This window comes from Gopherus evgoodei, unplaced genomic scaffold (genome assembly GCF_007399415.2).
Source record: "Gopherus evgoodei ecotype Sinaloan lineage unplaced genomic scaffold, rGopEvg1_v1.p scaffold_37_arrow_ctg1, whole genome shotgun sequence".
Taxonomy (NCBI): Eukaryota; Metazoa; Chordata; order Testudines; family Testudinidae; genus Gopherus; species Gopherus evgoodei.
The window spans coordinates 2,455,892-2,471,551 of record NW_022060049.1 but is presented as its reverse complement, the minus strand read 5'-3'; the positions used below and the strand labels follow the sequence as shown (position 1 = coordinate 2,471,551).

The 15,660-nt window shown below is 54.5% G+C and overlaps 1 protein-coding gene across 9 annotated transcripts in view; it reads left to right on the top strand.

Annotated features, from left to right (window-relative positions):
• LOC115642040 (cytochrome P450 4F22-like) overlaps positions 1–11,574 on the top strand; it is a 53,438-nt gene extending 41,864 nt beyond the window's left edge. For all 9 annotated transcript variants that reach the window (XM_030545399.1, XM_030545390.1, XM_030545398.1 and 6 more), the window contains 9 exons: positions 2,050–2,177; positions 2,591–2,712; positions 5,446–5,713; positions 6,230–6,296; positions 7,170–7,299; positions 7,767–7,900; positions 8,011–8,075; positions 8,955–9,037; positions 9,382–11,574. In XM_030545399.1, the coding sequence (XP_030401259.1) occupies positions 2,050–2,177; positions 2,591–2,712; positions 5,446–5,713; positions 6,230–6,296; positions 7,170–7,299; positions 7,767–7,900; positions 8,011–8,075; positions 8,955–9,037; positions 9,382–9,619 (1,235 nt within the window). In that variant the 3' untranslated portion in view covers positions 9,620–11,574. The remainder of the gene's footprint in view (positions 1–2,049; positions 2,178–2,590; positions 2,713–5,445; positions 5,714–6,229; positions 6,297–7,169; positions 7,300–7,766; positions 7,901–8,010; positions 8,076–8,954; positions 9,038–9,381) is intronic.
• The last annotated feature ends 4,086 nt before the right edge of the window (positions 11,575–15,660 follow it).

Below are 15,660 nucleotides of genomic sequence, written 5' to 3'. Positions count from 1 at the left end.
CTGCTGTGAGAACCCCCACTCCTGGGCTGTTCACGCACAGCCTCTGGCATGTAAATGCTCCTTGGACAGTGCAACCGAATGACACTAACCAATATCTCCGGTCCCAGATACAACCCCAGGAGCCTCTGTCTTGTAGTGTCCAGTTATGCCCACTGGAGTCTGCATGTTTATATAAATTCGTCAGTGTAACAAAGAAATTGACGTGTACCAGGCTTGTTATCCCAAGGAGAGTCTCTGCCACACTTCAAACAAAGTTGGAGGGGAGAGAGGGATGCTCAGTGGTTTGAGCATTGGCCTGCTAAACCCAGGATTGTGAGTTCAGTTCTGGAGGGGGCCACTTAGAGATCTGGGACAAAAATCAGTACTTGGTCCTGCTAGTGAAGGCAGGGGTCTGGACTCAATGACCTTTCAAGGTCCCTTCCAGTTCTGGGAGATAGGTATATCTCCTATTATTATTACCAAACACACTGCTTCAGGTAGAATAAACAAACATTTATTAGCTACAAAGATTGATTATAATCACTTAAAATGTAAGCATAACAAGTTGGATTTGGTCCAATGAAATAAAAGCAAAATATATTCTAAGCTGATCTTAGCACTTTCAGTGCCCTTACAAACTTAGATGCTCCTCACCACAGGCTGGCTGGTTGCTCTTCAGCCAGGCTCTCTCCTTTGAGCAACGCTTCAGTTACTTGGTGGTGGTATTTGTAGATGAAGGTGGATGAGAGAGGAAGAGTCTGGCAAACATCTCTCCCTTTTATCATGTTCTTTCTTCTCTCTTGGCTATGCTCCCCACCCCCCTCGGGGTCAGGTGAGCATTACCTCATCGTGGTCCCTGACTAACCAAGGGAAGGGGGGTGACTCACCAAAGTTCCCTCACCAAAGGCTCTTGAGCAAAGTCAGCTGTCATGGGATAAGAGGGAAGGTCCTTTCTGGATCAGTAACTGGTTAAAAGACAGGAAACTAAGGGTAGGAATAAATGGTCAGTTTTCAGAATGGAGAGAGGTAAATAGTGGTGCCCCCCAGGGGTCTGTCCTGGGACGAGTGCTATTCAACATATTCATAAATGATCTGGAAAAGGGGGTAAACAGGTGACAACATTTGCAGATGATACAAAACTGCTCAAGATAAACCCAAAGCAAACTGCAAAGAGTTTCCAAAGGATCTCTCCAAACTGGGTCACTGGGCAACAAAATGGCAGATGAAATTCATTGCTGATAAATGCCAAGTAACACACATTGGGAAACATAATCCCAACTACACGTACAAACGGATGAGGCCTAAATTAGCTGTTAGTACACAAGAAAGATCTTGGTGTCATTGTGGATAGTTCTCTGAAAACATCCACTCAATGTGCAGCATCTGCCAAAGAAGCAAACAGAATGTAGGGAACCATTAGAAAAGGAATAAATAATAAGACAGAAAATATCCTATTGTCTCTGTATAAATCCATGATACACCCACATCCTGAATCCTGCGTGAAGGTGTGGCTGCCCCATCTCAAAAAAGATATATTGGAATTGGGGTTTGGAACAGTTTCCGTATGAGGAAAGATTAAAAAGACTGGGAGTTTTCAGCTTGGAAAAGAGGTGACTAAGGGGGTATGGCCACTGTCAGCAGACAGGACATGGGGCTGGATGGAGCATTGGGCTGACCCAGCCTGTCTGTCCTTATGTTGGTGTGGAGCTGGAACTACTCATGCCATAGCTGTGAGCACCAGCACATGGGTGTGTACAGGATCATGCACAGACCTTGACATGCGCACACACCTCTCTGCACAGCCCACCACGCACCTGCACATACACATGCACCTGCATGTTCATGCCCACATGTGTCCCCAAAAACACACATATTTCACTCACACCCCCACCCACGTTCCATGCACGCATTGCACACACGTGCACACTTTCGTGGCTGCCTAACATGCACCAGGGAGGTTGGTTCTCATTGAACACCCCAGCTGGCTGTGACCTGGGGGCTGCTGGGGGCCTGGGCTATGGGATCTCTGCCATGGCTACCAGGCTCTGAGCTGAGTGCCTGTCATCTCAGGGGACGGTTTGCTGCTGAGCAATGGTGCAAAATGGGTGCGACACCGGCGCATGCTGACGCCAGCCTTCCACTTCAACATCCTGAAGCCCTATGTGAAGATCTTCAACCAGAGCACTAACATCATGCATGTGAGTACCTCCCCTCCCCCCACAGCACCAAATCCATGCCTGTGCCTCTGGCCCCTCCCATGGCACATGCTTCCCTGGCACCCTGCCACCCACAGCCTGCCTGTGACTCTGCCCTCCTCCTGTGGCATGTGTTGCACCATCACTACACTGTGCCCCTGGCCCTGCACCCCCCCTCACTCCAGGGCATATACTGCACCGATACCCTACCCACCCGCCTGCCCACTGCTCTTGCACCTGTCCCAACCAAGCAACCATATGCCCAGCCCTGTCACTGCACCAGTCCACTAACCTACTCCTCTGCTTGCCTGTCTCTGACGCTGGCCCACCTGCACTGCATGGGCACCGGGCTCTGCAGTGCTGTCCCTGCAGGCAGCTGCTCGGGTATGAGTCTCATGGGCACTGTTCTCCCACAGACCAAGTGGCGCAGGCTGGTGGCATCAGGCTCCACCTCCCTGGACATGTTTGAACAGGTCAGCCTAATGACACTGGACAGTCTGCAGAAATGCGTCTTCAGCTACAACAGCAACTGCCAGGAGTGAGTGACACGGGGGCAGCTGCCCCAGCAGGGCCCTGTACTGACCCGAGAGTGGGAGCCCCCTCATTGAGGGAGGTCAGAGTTGGGAGAATGGGCTGCAGAGTCCCTCCCCTCCTGGCCTGGCCCCAGCGAGCCCATCCGGATTCATGGAATGGGTCCCTGAACTGTATGGGTGTTACTGCCAGCCTGGGCAGGAGCAGAGGGGCCTTCCAGGGAAGGTGAGTCTGGAGGTGTTCGGGGGAGGTTTCTGTAGTGGCTGCACCAGGCTTTGGTCAGCACTGGGGGTGGAGCTCCTCAGCTCAGGAGGCAGAGGCTGGTGCTTGGTGCTTCCACTCGCTGGTCTGTCTGCAAATGCCTGTGGGGTTGGCCTGGCTGTGCTCAGGGCTGGCTCTACTGTTTTTGCCTCCAAGCAGCGCGCCAAATTGCCACCACAGACGGCGGGGGTAGTCCGTGTGCCATTAGGGAAGCACACGTGTTTCTGCGGCGGCGGCAATTCGTCGGCAGCTTCTGTCTTCAGCCAGAAGACAGAAGACAGAAGCTGCGCCACAGCAGACAGCTGAACATAGAAGCTGCTGCCCAATTGCCGCCGCCGCGGAAACGTGCGTGCTACCCTAACGGCACACAGACTGCCCCTGCCATCTGCGGCGGCAATTCGGTGCGCTGCTTAGGGGCAAAAACACACAGACTGCTGCCCCTTGCAGATTGCCGCCCCAAGCACCTGCTTGGGATGCTGCTGCCAGGAGCCGGCCCTGGCTGTGCTGTGCTTCTCTTAGGGAATGATCCTGCTGTCACATCTCGCTGCCAGGAAGCTCCTCACCTCGGTCTCGTCACCTCAGAACCCTCCTGCCCCCAGTTTATACATGTACTACAGGGCCCTTGTCTGCAGCTTGTACCTGATTTACTGCACCGGTGCATGCTGGCTCCCTGTCATAGGACACTGCCAGCTGGCTGCGAGACCTGCCGGTGTAGGTGGGTCCCGGGCTGGCGGAGGGATGTGCTGGGAGCCCAGCATTTCTGCCCACAGTGTGCGAGTTCAGAGCGGACCCCATTGCCAGAAACAGGACTGAGGGCTGGTCTGGAGCCACCTGGCAGCGACAGGGAAAGTGGCTGGTTTCCTGGCAGGCAGGGAGTCAGTTCCCATCTCTACCGCAGTGAGGTGACCCATGACCCTGGGAAGCCCGGTCTGGACTTCCTCACACCATCAGCCTGCTCTGGGGAGGAGTCCGAGATCGGTTCCCGCCAAACCCACGTCCGTTCTGTCCAGCTGATGGGGAGGGGCACTTCTCCATCCTTGCCAGCCCCAGCTGTGCTCTGAACCCCACCCATCCCCTGCAGGCACTCACTGACCAATCACTCCCTCATGCCCTGCTGCCATTGCTGCCCTATGGGGATGGGGCCTTCCTGACACCCCAGAGTCCATGGTGCACACAGGGAACAGGCTGCGTTAGCCTGGAGGCTCCTTGGAGCTTTCCTGGGCCATGCAGCCCCCACACTCACCGTGTCTGGGACTGTTTATGGTCCCTGTGACTGGGGTCCCAGGGAAACCAGCTGAGGTCAGTCCATTAGGGTGACCTGCAACGAATGGGTAGGCAAACCCCCAGCTGGTGGATATTCCAATATTTGGATTTACCAAGTCAGCGCAAAACAGCTTCTGTTATACCTCACTGGTTACTCAGAAGTCAACAACACAGTTCCCTTAAAGCAGCCCTGCCTCAGGGCTCCACCTAGACATCCAAGTCAGATATGATGAGGATCAATGAAAATCTTATTAATCATATAAAACAAAAGGTTCTACCAATCCCAAAGGATCGGACACGTTACCTCCCAGGTTAATGAATATTCCAGATCTTACCCAAATCCACGTTTACAGCTGATTCTTATTAACTAAATTAAAATTTATTAAAATAGAAAACAGAGAGAGAGAATTGGTTAAAAGAACAGTATACGTACAAACATGAGTATAATTCTTGAGGTTCAGATTTATAGCTTTGTAGATGCAAAGAGTTCTTTCAGAAATAGTCTATAGATTATAGTCCAACGTCAATATTCAGGGAGGTCCTGTCAGAACTAGGATCTCAGTCCTTGTGACTTAGGTTTTCCCTACATGAAGCCTCAAGCAGATTTGAGATAAACAGGCTCAGAACCCAAGGGTCTGTTATACAACCTCTGGCCGCCTTGGATAGCTCGGAGTCCCTAGGCCAACAATAGGCAATCAGGGTGACTTTGAAGTAAGTCCATCATCAGTGATTAGCTACACGAATTAACATAAGGCAGTTGCCTGTTTTTCCACCATTTGCAGATGATTGGCTATACATTTCAAAGAGAAAGGAATACAGTGATATCCTGCATTTACAATTCATTTAAATGCTAAGATGTTCGTTTGATCTCTGAATGAACAGAATACAGCCTAGACAGGGACTGTTTGAATACACTGTTGACCTCTACCAATATATCTGTAAATAGAAAAAAAACATTTTTAACTGCTGAATTTGAGTCATTTATCCTGCAGGATGCTTAATCCTTTCCGGTCATGTGTCACAGTCCCACACTGGCTGAGCCACAGCAGCAGCCAGAGACACCTGAGAGATCCCGTGGCCAGCCTGGAGATCCTGTGACTGGGAGATCACACAATCAGTATGTTGCGAGGCCCAGCCCCCTGGGAGCCGCCAGCTCTTATCAGGGCACATCCCCCTCCCTGGCCTGTCAGTTACATGCTGAGCTGTTGTGTTGCAGGACGCCCAGTGACTACATCGCGGCCATCCTGGAGCTCAGTTCCCTGGTGGTGCGACGCCAGCACCGCCTGCTCCTGCACTGGGACTTCCTGTACCACCTGACACCCGACGGGCGGCGCTTCCGGCGCACCTGTGACACTGTGCACCGCTTCACAGCCGACGTGGTGCAGCGGCGCCACCAGGCCCTGGACCGCCTGGGCAGGGAGGCCTGGCTCAAATCCAAGCAGGGCAAGACAGTGGACTTCATAGACATCCTGCTCCTGACCAAGGTAACATGGTGGGGGCCTGCCCCATGATGGTGGAGGGGAGGTCACTGATGTCCTGCTATAGGCCAAGATAGCACAGTGGGAGGCTGTGCCCTAGGGAGCTGGGGGTTCATTGACATCCAAATAGGGCGTCGCCAGGTGTAAGGTGCTGTGTGATGTCTGTCACACCAGGACTTGCCCCCTAGCCCAACTCTCTGGAGCAGCCCAGCCAGAGCTGCCTCCCCAGCATGCTCAGCGTGGAGCAATATAAACTGCACTTGGCGACATGGGACCAGCACCTCTGGGGAGCTCGAACACCAGAGCCAGGCTGGGCATGGGAGGGAGGGGAGCCCACCTTGGGGCCTGGGGCTGTGGGGCAGGGCAGGGGCTGCCTCTTTCCTTGGGCTGGGGTGGAGGGGAGATGGCCTAGTTCACTCCACCCCGAGATGTCCCATCCTCCCAGGCTCTGAGATGGGGCAGGCGTGGGCCCGGCCCCGTGGGGAGCCAGGTTACCCGTCCAGCAGTGTGTGCTCTGTGCAGGATGAGGACGACCAGGACCTGTCAGAGGAGGACATCGCAGCCGAGGCCGACACCTTCATGTTTGAGGGTGAGAAGCCACCCTGGGGAGGGGATGAGGGGCCCTCCTGCTGACCTCACAGCCTAATATGGGAGGATGGGTGTCACGGAGTGTGGGGGAGTCAGGGCCCTGCACCCCCCGCTTCCTGCAATTCACCGTCACCCTCAGCCAGCCAGTAAAACAGAAGGTTTATTAGACCACAGGAACACAATCTCAAGCAGGGCTTGTAGGTAGAACCAGGGCCTCTCAATCAGGTCCCCCTTTGGGGCAAGGATGTTAGACCCCAGACTTGGGGTTCCCTGCCTGTTCCCAGCCATCCCAAAACTGAAACCAAAAACCCCTCCAGCAGGCTATCTCCCTGGGCAAAGGTGTCTACTCCCCACCCTCTTCCTGGCTCAGGTTACAGGTTCAGGTACCGTCCTTCACCTAAAGTCATCCCCTGCTCTCCCATCCCCCACGCAGACAGCCCCATTAAAACTAAACGACATTCCCAGGTCAATCCATCCTGCTCCCTACTGCGTCACAATGGGGTCTTGGCAGATGTCGTGGCTCTGGTGGGGAGGCCAGGAGAGCTGGGTTTAGTCCTTGGCTCTGAGTGACTTGAGTATGCCTTTCAATGAAATGGGGCTAAGACAGATCTGCCCCTGGGCACTGCCAGACAGTCTCAGCAATGGAGGCGGGGTGCTAGAGGGGGCAAATGGTCAGAGTCACCCCACTCACCTCCCATGCACAAGGGGCCTGGAGTTCCCAGCTGGCACTACCAGAAAGTCACAGGGAGCAAGGCCTCAGAAGAGGTGCTGGCAGGAGCTGAGCTGGGCAGGGTCCCTCCAGCCCCGGACTCTACATGGTCCCTCTCTGCCCCCGGCATGGTGGCTCACATGCTGCACTGGCACCTCTCTGCAGGCCACGACACCACAGCCAGTGGCCTCTCCTGGGTGCTGTATAACCTGGCCTGTCACCCCGAGTACCAGAAGCGCTGCCGCGAGGAGATCAAGGACTTAATGCAGGACAAGGAGTCAGAGGAGATTGAATGGTGAGATGGCTGCTCCAACTGCAGTGCTGGCTCTGTCCAGTGCAGTGTGGACCCCCCGCACCACCACTTCCCGGGCCTCTGTGGCCTCCCCCACCCTTTAGTCCCAGCACAGCCCCCGCTCCACCTGTGAAGGTTAGCACAGCTGCTGCCCTCCCCTCCCCGCTGGGGTCCCTTCACATCTGCCAGCCCCACAAACTGGAGGGCTTCCCCTGCAAGATGGGCCTAGGCTGCTCCCCAGTGCCCGAGGGCCTGCCACTCTGGATTTTGCATGCCCCTACGGATGCCCAAGGGCCCTGCCACTCAGGTGTGCTCGCCCCTTCCCCGCCACTCACGGTGTCATACGTCCCCTCAGTGCCAGCTCCATGCAGATGCGAAACTGTCCCAACCCTGGTGCCTGGCTCATGGGCTCACACTGGGCCCCTCATGCATCCACCTCTGGGGCCAACACTAAGCTCTGCTCTCTGCAGGGAGGACCTGTCCCAGATGCCCTTCTCCACCATGTGCATCAAAGAGAGTCTGCGCCTGCACCCACCTGTCACAGCCGTGTCCCGGCGCTGCACTGAGGACATCAAACTGCCCGACGGACATGTCCTACCCAAAGGTACCAGCCTCCTTCCCTGTCCCCCAGCCAGGGGCATGGCACCAGAGCTGGGCCCATAACCCCTGAGGTGTTCAACCTCTCCCCTCCTTCTTCCTTTTCCTCTCTGGCAGGGAACATCTGTCTGATCAGTATCTACGGGACACATCACAATCCTGCTGTCTGGCCGGAGCCCCAGGTATCACTGGTCACTCTGTTCTACCCTTTGGCTCTACTCCACCCCGCGGCCACTTCCAGCGTGGCACTAGGGGGCGCTGTGCTGAAGGGGCAGGATTGGGGGGCTCGGTAGATGGCGCTGTCCTCTTGCAGTCACTGCTGACTCAGTGCCTCACATGGCACTAGGGGGCGCTGTGCTGAAGGGGCAGGATTGGGGGGCTCGGTAGGTGGCGCTGTTCTCTTGCAGTCACTGCTGACTCATTGCCTCACATGGCACTAGGGGGCACTGTGCTGCAGGGGGCGGGATTGGGGGGCTCGGTAGATGGTGCTGTCCTCTCACAGTCACTGCTGACTCAGTGCCTAACATGGCACTAGGGGGCGCTGTGCAGGGGGTGGGATTGGGGGGCTCGGTAGATGGTGCTGTCCTCTCGCAGTCACTGCTGACTCAGTGCCTCACATGGCACTAGGGGGCACTGTGCTGCAGGGGGCGGGATTGGGGGGCTCAGTATGGGGAGCTGTCCCCTCAGTCACTGCTGACTCAGTGCTCCGGCGTGGCACTTGGGGGTGCTGAAACATCAGCAGTCTAGCAGCTTCCTATTCCCAGCGACCCTCCCCAGAGAGGAAGCTTCCCTCCCACCCCCGAGCTCGCCTAGAGGGGAGTGAGGGTCGCACCCCCATTCACACTGGGCAGGGCTGGGTAACTGGGCTCGGCCCAGCTCTGAGTGCTGGGTGGAGGCAGAACCATCCCCGCTGCCAGCGCACGGTCCCAGTGAGCAGCTCAGTCTTGGGGAGCCTGGTGTCCATGCTGTATTGGGGGCGAGGGCTGCCTTTGCTCCCTCCTTGGCTCAGGGACCCCAGCCCCCCCAGCTCCCCTCACCATGCCCTGTGCTTGCTGCTCCAGGTCTATAACCCGCATCGCTTCGACCCAGAGAACTCCAAGAACCAGCCCCCACTGGCCTTCATGCCCTTCTCTGCTGGACCCAGGTAACCTGCCTGCCGAGTTCAGAGCCCCTTGCCGCACGAACTGCCCCCTCCTCTCCGCCCCTCCCCCCCGGCTGCCCACCAGCAAGCAACTCCCTGTTGGCACCCTGACTGCAGTGAAGCATTGTGGGATACACAGGAGTTGGCCTCTGATCAGTGCTGGAGTCAGCTGCTATTGCTGAGGATCAGTCCCTTCTCTCAGAGGGGGTTAGGCTCCCCCTAGTGTCTGTCTGTCCCTGTGGGCAGTGGGTTCTGGGGTGTCTGTCCCTGGTGCCCCATCCCTGCTCTCATATAGCGTGTGGTTTCTGGGCGAAGAGCATTGGCTGACACACCTGGCTCTCTCACAGGAACTGCATCGGGCAGAACTTTGCCATGGCAGAGATGAAAGTGGTGCTGGCACTGACGCTGCTGCGCTTTGCCGTGCGTCTGGATGAGAGCAGGCCTGTGCGGCGCAAACCCGAGTTGATCCTGCGCAGTGAGAACGGGCTGTGGCTGCACCTGGATCCACTGGGGCCCAGCTGTGAGAGCCGCCCCCCGCACCGCGCTCCTAGGGCCATCCCCTCCCCCCTGCTGCGGGAGATCTAGCCTGCTCCACTCAGCTCAGGGGCCTGCTGAGTGGCGGACCAGGTGGGGATCATGGTGGGGCCAGAGGTTAGCAGACACCTGGGAGTCAGCTCTCTCCTCTAATCTAGACCAGCCCTCTCTACCAAAGCAGGCACTGTGGCGTCTAGGCGTGGGACCCCGAAGGTGCTGCAGGCTCCTTTCAAACACCAGCTGCTTAACCCTGTCCCAACTGCCCCTGGGAGCGAGGGTGCCAAGTGCCTTTCCCCAGCCCTGCTGGATGTCCACGGCCACCTGGTGTCTCAATGTCAGAGCTAGAAATGTAGCCCAGCAGCCTGGCTCCCAGCTCGGCCTACTCACAGCCTAGGCGACCCCTGTGATCTGCATTCCCTGCCCCCACTGGCCAGAGGCAAGGTGCCCAGCAGTTTAGCCGCTAGCCTAGGATGTGGGAGACCCATGTTCACTTCCCTGCTCTGCCACACAGGGAGCCTGTGGCATTAGGCAAGTCAGTCTGCCTCTGGCCCTCAACTCCTATCAGTGCAATGGGGCTAATGACCCTGCCCAGCGGGGCTGAGGGTAAATGCAGTCAGGGGGTGAAGTGCCACATAATTATGTTGGGCATCTAAGACCACGTGGTCAATAACCCTGAATGCTATGGGCTTGTTAGTGGATCAGCCCCTGTGTTCCCACCAGCCCCCCCCATGTCCTGATGCTGCTGCCTGGAGTTGAGGGTCTGGTCTGTCTCTCACTCCCCTTCCCTGGAGGGTAGGAATTTTCCTTTCCGCCCGCTCCCCCTCTGTCCTGCTCCCCCTACTTCTGTACTCAGCAATCCACCCATCTGGTCTGGGGCAGGAACAGCTGAGAGGCCTGCAGACAGGTGGCTCAGTGCTCTGGCCCATCTTCCTGAGAAGCCCCCAGGAGCCTGGCTGAGAGCTTCTCCCTTGGGCTGCTTTGGATGGCTTTGAGGTGGGACAGCAATCCAGGGGGCAGCTGCCTAGTAATCGCAACCTGCTGGCTGCAGTCACCCAGAGGAGCTGGGGCAGGGAACCTGTAAGTGTGTGTGTGTGTGTGTCTTTTCTCTCTCTCTCTCTCTGTAGTGCCCCAGGGGGCTGGCTGCAGACCCAGCAGGGACCCACTCTCTGCCGCAGGGAACTCCTGGTTCAATGAGACGAACAGTGGTTGAGGGCAGGGAGGAGGGGGCTGAGTGTGGCCCCTGGGGCAGCTGGACCTGGAACTGGGGGACAGTTGGTTTCATGATATTTCTAAGTGGGTTCCCGAGCACGGTGAAGTCCAAGGCCCCTGCTGCAGGGACAAGGCCATGGGACTTTGGGTTCTGGCCTAGGGGTTTCAAAATCTGGCCCTCAAATCCGGTCACTGAGCTTTGGGTTCTGTCCCCTGTCCACATGGTGACAGGCTCCAGCCCTGGACTCGCTCCTCCCTCCCATCTCTCTGGTCCCCGCTGCCTCCTCAGACTTCAACCGCATGCTCCATTCATTGGCCACAGGGCTCCAGGGCCCAGGATCTGGCTAAGGGTCTTCTGGCTCTGGTTCCCAGCTGTGAGGCAGTGGGTGCTGGCCCCAGGCTCACCCACCCCCCCTTTGACCCAGCCCACTCTGCCTCCTCTGGCCCTAGGCTTTGTCCACATGCTCAATCCCCAGCCACGGGGTTTCAAGCTCAGGCCACAGAATCCGGCTGCAGGGTGTTCGGCTCTCTGGCTCTGGCTCGTGGCCATGCAGTGGCAGGTGCAGGCACCTAGCTCATCCCTCCCGCCTCCATCAACTTTGGCCCCTGCTGCCACTCCTACTCCCTCCATTGCCCCTGGCACCCACTGCCTCCACCAGCTCCCTGTCCGTTCCCCACACTGCTCTGGGGCTCCACTGCCTCCATACCCACCTTTGTCTCCAGGCTTGCCAGGGCTGTGTAAGTGCTGTGAAAAGTGATATTTGTATGTTTGGTAATGTCACTTTTCACAGCAGACCGAGTAGCAAGCTGGGAGGCTGTGAAAAGTGATATTAACATACAAGTGTCACTTTTCACAGCAGCAGATTTACTAGCTCACAAGGCTTAAAAATAACCAACGCAACCAAAAAAGCAAAAGAAACTACAACAAAAAAGACAAGAATGTGCAGAGCACCTTGTTTGCATTTCTATTCTGCTTAGGGCCAGTGAAGAATAAAGACAACTGGACTTTATTTTTACTGTTCAGTCTGCAAAAAAAAAAACCCAAATCCTCCATAAATAAATGACAGTGCTTTGGGCATAGGTATGTGCATATTTGTTTGTTTTTCCTAATGTTAAGTATTTTAGGAACATGTGTCAGAGCGGCCACCAGCAGGAGTCGCCGGCGCTGGTGCAGGGCCCCTGCGGAATGGTCGGGGTTAAGAAAATTGGGGGAGATGAAAGAACTGAGTGTTGACCTGTGAGCCACTGGTTCTTGGAACACCAGGGTTGTGCAGAATCGCAGTGAACACCTTTGTGTGGTGCTATCTAGCCAAATTCATTTTCTGTGTGGAAAAATGGAGCAGGTTATTATACACCATGAACTGGTTTGCTTCATTACTAATGCATCATGTAAACAGTGACTGGAGTTTTTGTATTCACACATTTGTGGTTGAATGGAGTGGGGTCCCCAGGCCTAGTCTACACTACACTGTTAAACCAATTTTAACAGCGTTAAATCAATTTAACGCTGCACCCGTCCACACTACACTGCTCTTTATATTGATTTAAAGGGCTCTTTAAATCGATTTCTGTACTCCTACAAAACGAGAGGAGTAATGCTAAAATCGATATTACTATATCGGATTAGGGTTAGTGTGGACGCAAATTGATGTTATTGGCCTCATTATTTTACAGTAGCTACCCACAGTGCACCACTCCAGAAATCGACGCTAGCCTCGGACCATGGACACACACCACCAAATTAATGTGCCTAGTGTGGACGCGCACAATCGACTTTATAATATCTGTTTTATAAAATCGGTTTAAGCTAATTCGAATTTATCCTGTAGTGTAGACATAGCCCCAATGTTCCTTGTGCCCAGGCCCTCAATACATTTGAACCCATCTCTGCCTGCTGTTACCCAGAGGCTGGCACCCAGTCACTGGTAGGGACTCTGGGCAGCTGAGGGGGGCGAGGGGCAGCAAAGACCTAGGTCTCATTGCCCAGTTGTTTGTGTTATACCTCCCCCACCCCATCTTCTCTGCCTGCTGGGTGTGACAGAGGCACCCACATGGATAACACCACCTGCAGCAGGGAACCTTGGGCCGGGTTCCCCTGCACACCAGGCCCAGCAGCTCCAAGCATTTGAACCCGGCAGAAAGGCTGATGTTCAAACAACCCAGTGGCTGAAAAATAAAATCAGAATAACAGAACTCCTGGATGTAGCTGCTTCTACACCATGTAGGCAGAAGCCCAGCCCCAGCTGTGCTGCCTGGGCAAAAGGGCCAGGGGTTAACTCCACACACCCCCGACCCTGTCCATGTGAGCCTACGGGGGGGGGCATTCACTCTGACAGTGGGTTACACACCTGTTTACTAGATGGCAGCAGGATATTGGGGCTCAAGAGTCTTGGGTTTTGCGTCCCTCTTGGGGAGAAGAGACAGGAGTCACAGCCAGTAGCTGTGTGGCAGGACTCCCGGAGTCTATTTCTGGCCCTAGGAGGGGAGCGGGATCTAATAGATTTTAGTGTGAGAGATTTCAAGGCTAGAAGGAACCACTGTGCTCAGTCAGTCTGCCCTCCTCCAGAGAGATCTGTTAGCCAGAGACCTTCAAGCTTTATTTAAGAACTCTGGATGGTGGAGAATCTGCCCTCCTCTCTGAGTCAGCTGTTCTTAGGGTTAAGTCCCCTCCCTGATAACCATTGTCACCATATTTCCAAACTGACTTTGTCTCACTTTTGCCATTGGTAGCCATAGGTGTTAGCCTGGTAAGGCATAGGCACACGGTAACGCAGAAATGCAATGAGCCTACACTTCCGAAGGCCTGGAAGATAATAGCTTAGCTAAATTAATTAGGGTATAAGGCCCAAAAGCCTTAGAGTCAGGGCCGGCTCTAGCTTTTTTGCCACCCCAGGCAAAAAACAAAAGGGTGGCCGGAATGTGCCGCCCCAAGATTGGCTGGAATGTGCCACCCCTTAAAATGTGCCACCCCAGCATGTGCTTCCCCTGCTGGTGCCTAGAGCCAGCCCTGTTTGTACCTCGGTGCGGTGAGAGTCTGGTGTGTCCTCGGGATACACCACCAGTGGTAACCCTAGGGAGGCCACATCTCTTTGCCACAGAGCACTACAAATTTGTGTCAACTTAAATTATGTTAGCATACAGCCATCACAGTTATTACATTGCTTGTGCGTGTGCACACTGCACTCCTTGAGTCAGTGGTGCGTAGCCTCACCAGGAGTGCTTGTATCAATGCAGAGTGCACCATGAGTAGCTATCCCACTGTGCCACTCACTACCATTCCAGCCCAGAGTGATTAGGGAAGTTTTTGAAATGCCCCATGCGGCTGAAATGAGTTACACTGCGCAAATCCTTCAGGCTCAGGCACCCCGTGCTCACAATACTCAGGAGAGTAGTGCAGAGCTGTGCATGCTCCATGCTTCTGCCAGAGATGGCAGACAGTGAGAGGAGACACACAGGTTTTGGGGGATTTTGAAAAGAGATGTGAAATATTATGCGATGCAGAACTCTGCATTATGGGAAGTTGAACACATGTTCCCGTCACCCCTGTGCATCCTCATCAACAGCACTTGTGTCAATTCAGATTGCAGTGTATGTCTGGAATGGCTCACGACCATGCATGCCTAACTCAGAGCAGACTGCCAATCTCAGGCAGACCCCCAAGCTGGTGGTGTGTGCTACAATTAGATTTCACCAAGCCAGTAACAACTGTGAACTCCTGGATCACTATACAAGCCTTACCATGGAGTCACACACAGTTCCCTTAGACTTTCCAGTCTATCCTGCCATTAAGACAAACTGGGCTTAGTGATAAATGGTCACTAACACCAAAAATGATACCACATTCAGGTTGCTTCCAGTCCCAAGAGACCAATCACCTATCCCAGATCACTTGGTAGTTTTGATCCTGCATTAAAGTGATGCCTGTAGCCAATCCTGTAAGAAACTAGCTAAAGGTTTATTAATTAGGGAAAAGAACTAAGAGCATCATTTACAGGTCAAATCAAGCGAACATGTACAACCAATGAGTTACCATCTGATTCCTGAGAGTGATAAAATTGTCCTGATCTGTCAATTCAAAGCATCTTTCAGGGCACCCCAGGAGGCAGCCCCTGGGGCTCTCTGACTTCAGTTTCAAGTCTCTGGCCCTTCAGAGTTCAAACAGCCACAAAGGTGCCGTTTCTTCTTGTTGGGGATTTTTATTCCCTTCCCCCACAGTTCAAGGTGATGGGAGGAGTCCATGTGCACATCTCTCCTCTGGAGGTGGGGAGAGCAATCAAAAAAGTCTGTTGTCTTCTGATGTTCCACAAGGGTTTATCTGGTGTCTACGAGCCTCTTGTGTTGGCCAGAAAATGACAGCTCCTGCTGCAAACTAGTATTTCACACCTGGTGATGTTTCTTTCCTCTCTGTGAGGGCTTCCTGTTTCAGAGGAAACACTGAAACTTACCTTATGAATTGGGATACAGATATTACCAGTAAGATTGATGCAGCAGCAACAAACAAGCATTTCACAGAGTCTAAACACTGAACACATTCTGATAAGATGAATCCTTATTTTGGGCAAAACTAACCTGGTCTGGTCTCCAGCTCTGAGGCCATTGCTCTTAGCTAATGGCTGCAGCCTGGACAAGAGCTGACTCTTGTCTTGTCAGCCTCACACTCAGTGCCTGGGAAATCACTTTGGAGTCCTGCACTTAGGCCAGAAGAATCCCATGCACTGCTACAGGCTGGGGACTGACTGGCTAAGCAGCAGTTCTGCAGAAAAGGACCTAGGGGTTACAGTGGCCGAGAAGCTGGATATGAGTCAGCAGTGTGTCCTTGTTGCTTGGCTAGCTCCCAGTCCCAAAAGAAAGGGGAAGGGTCGATGGGAAATCAGGACCCTGAG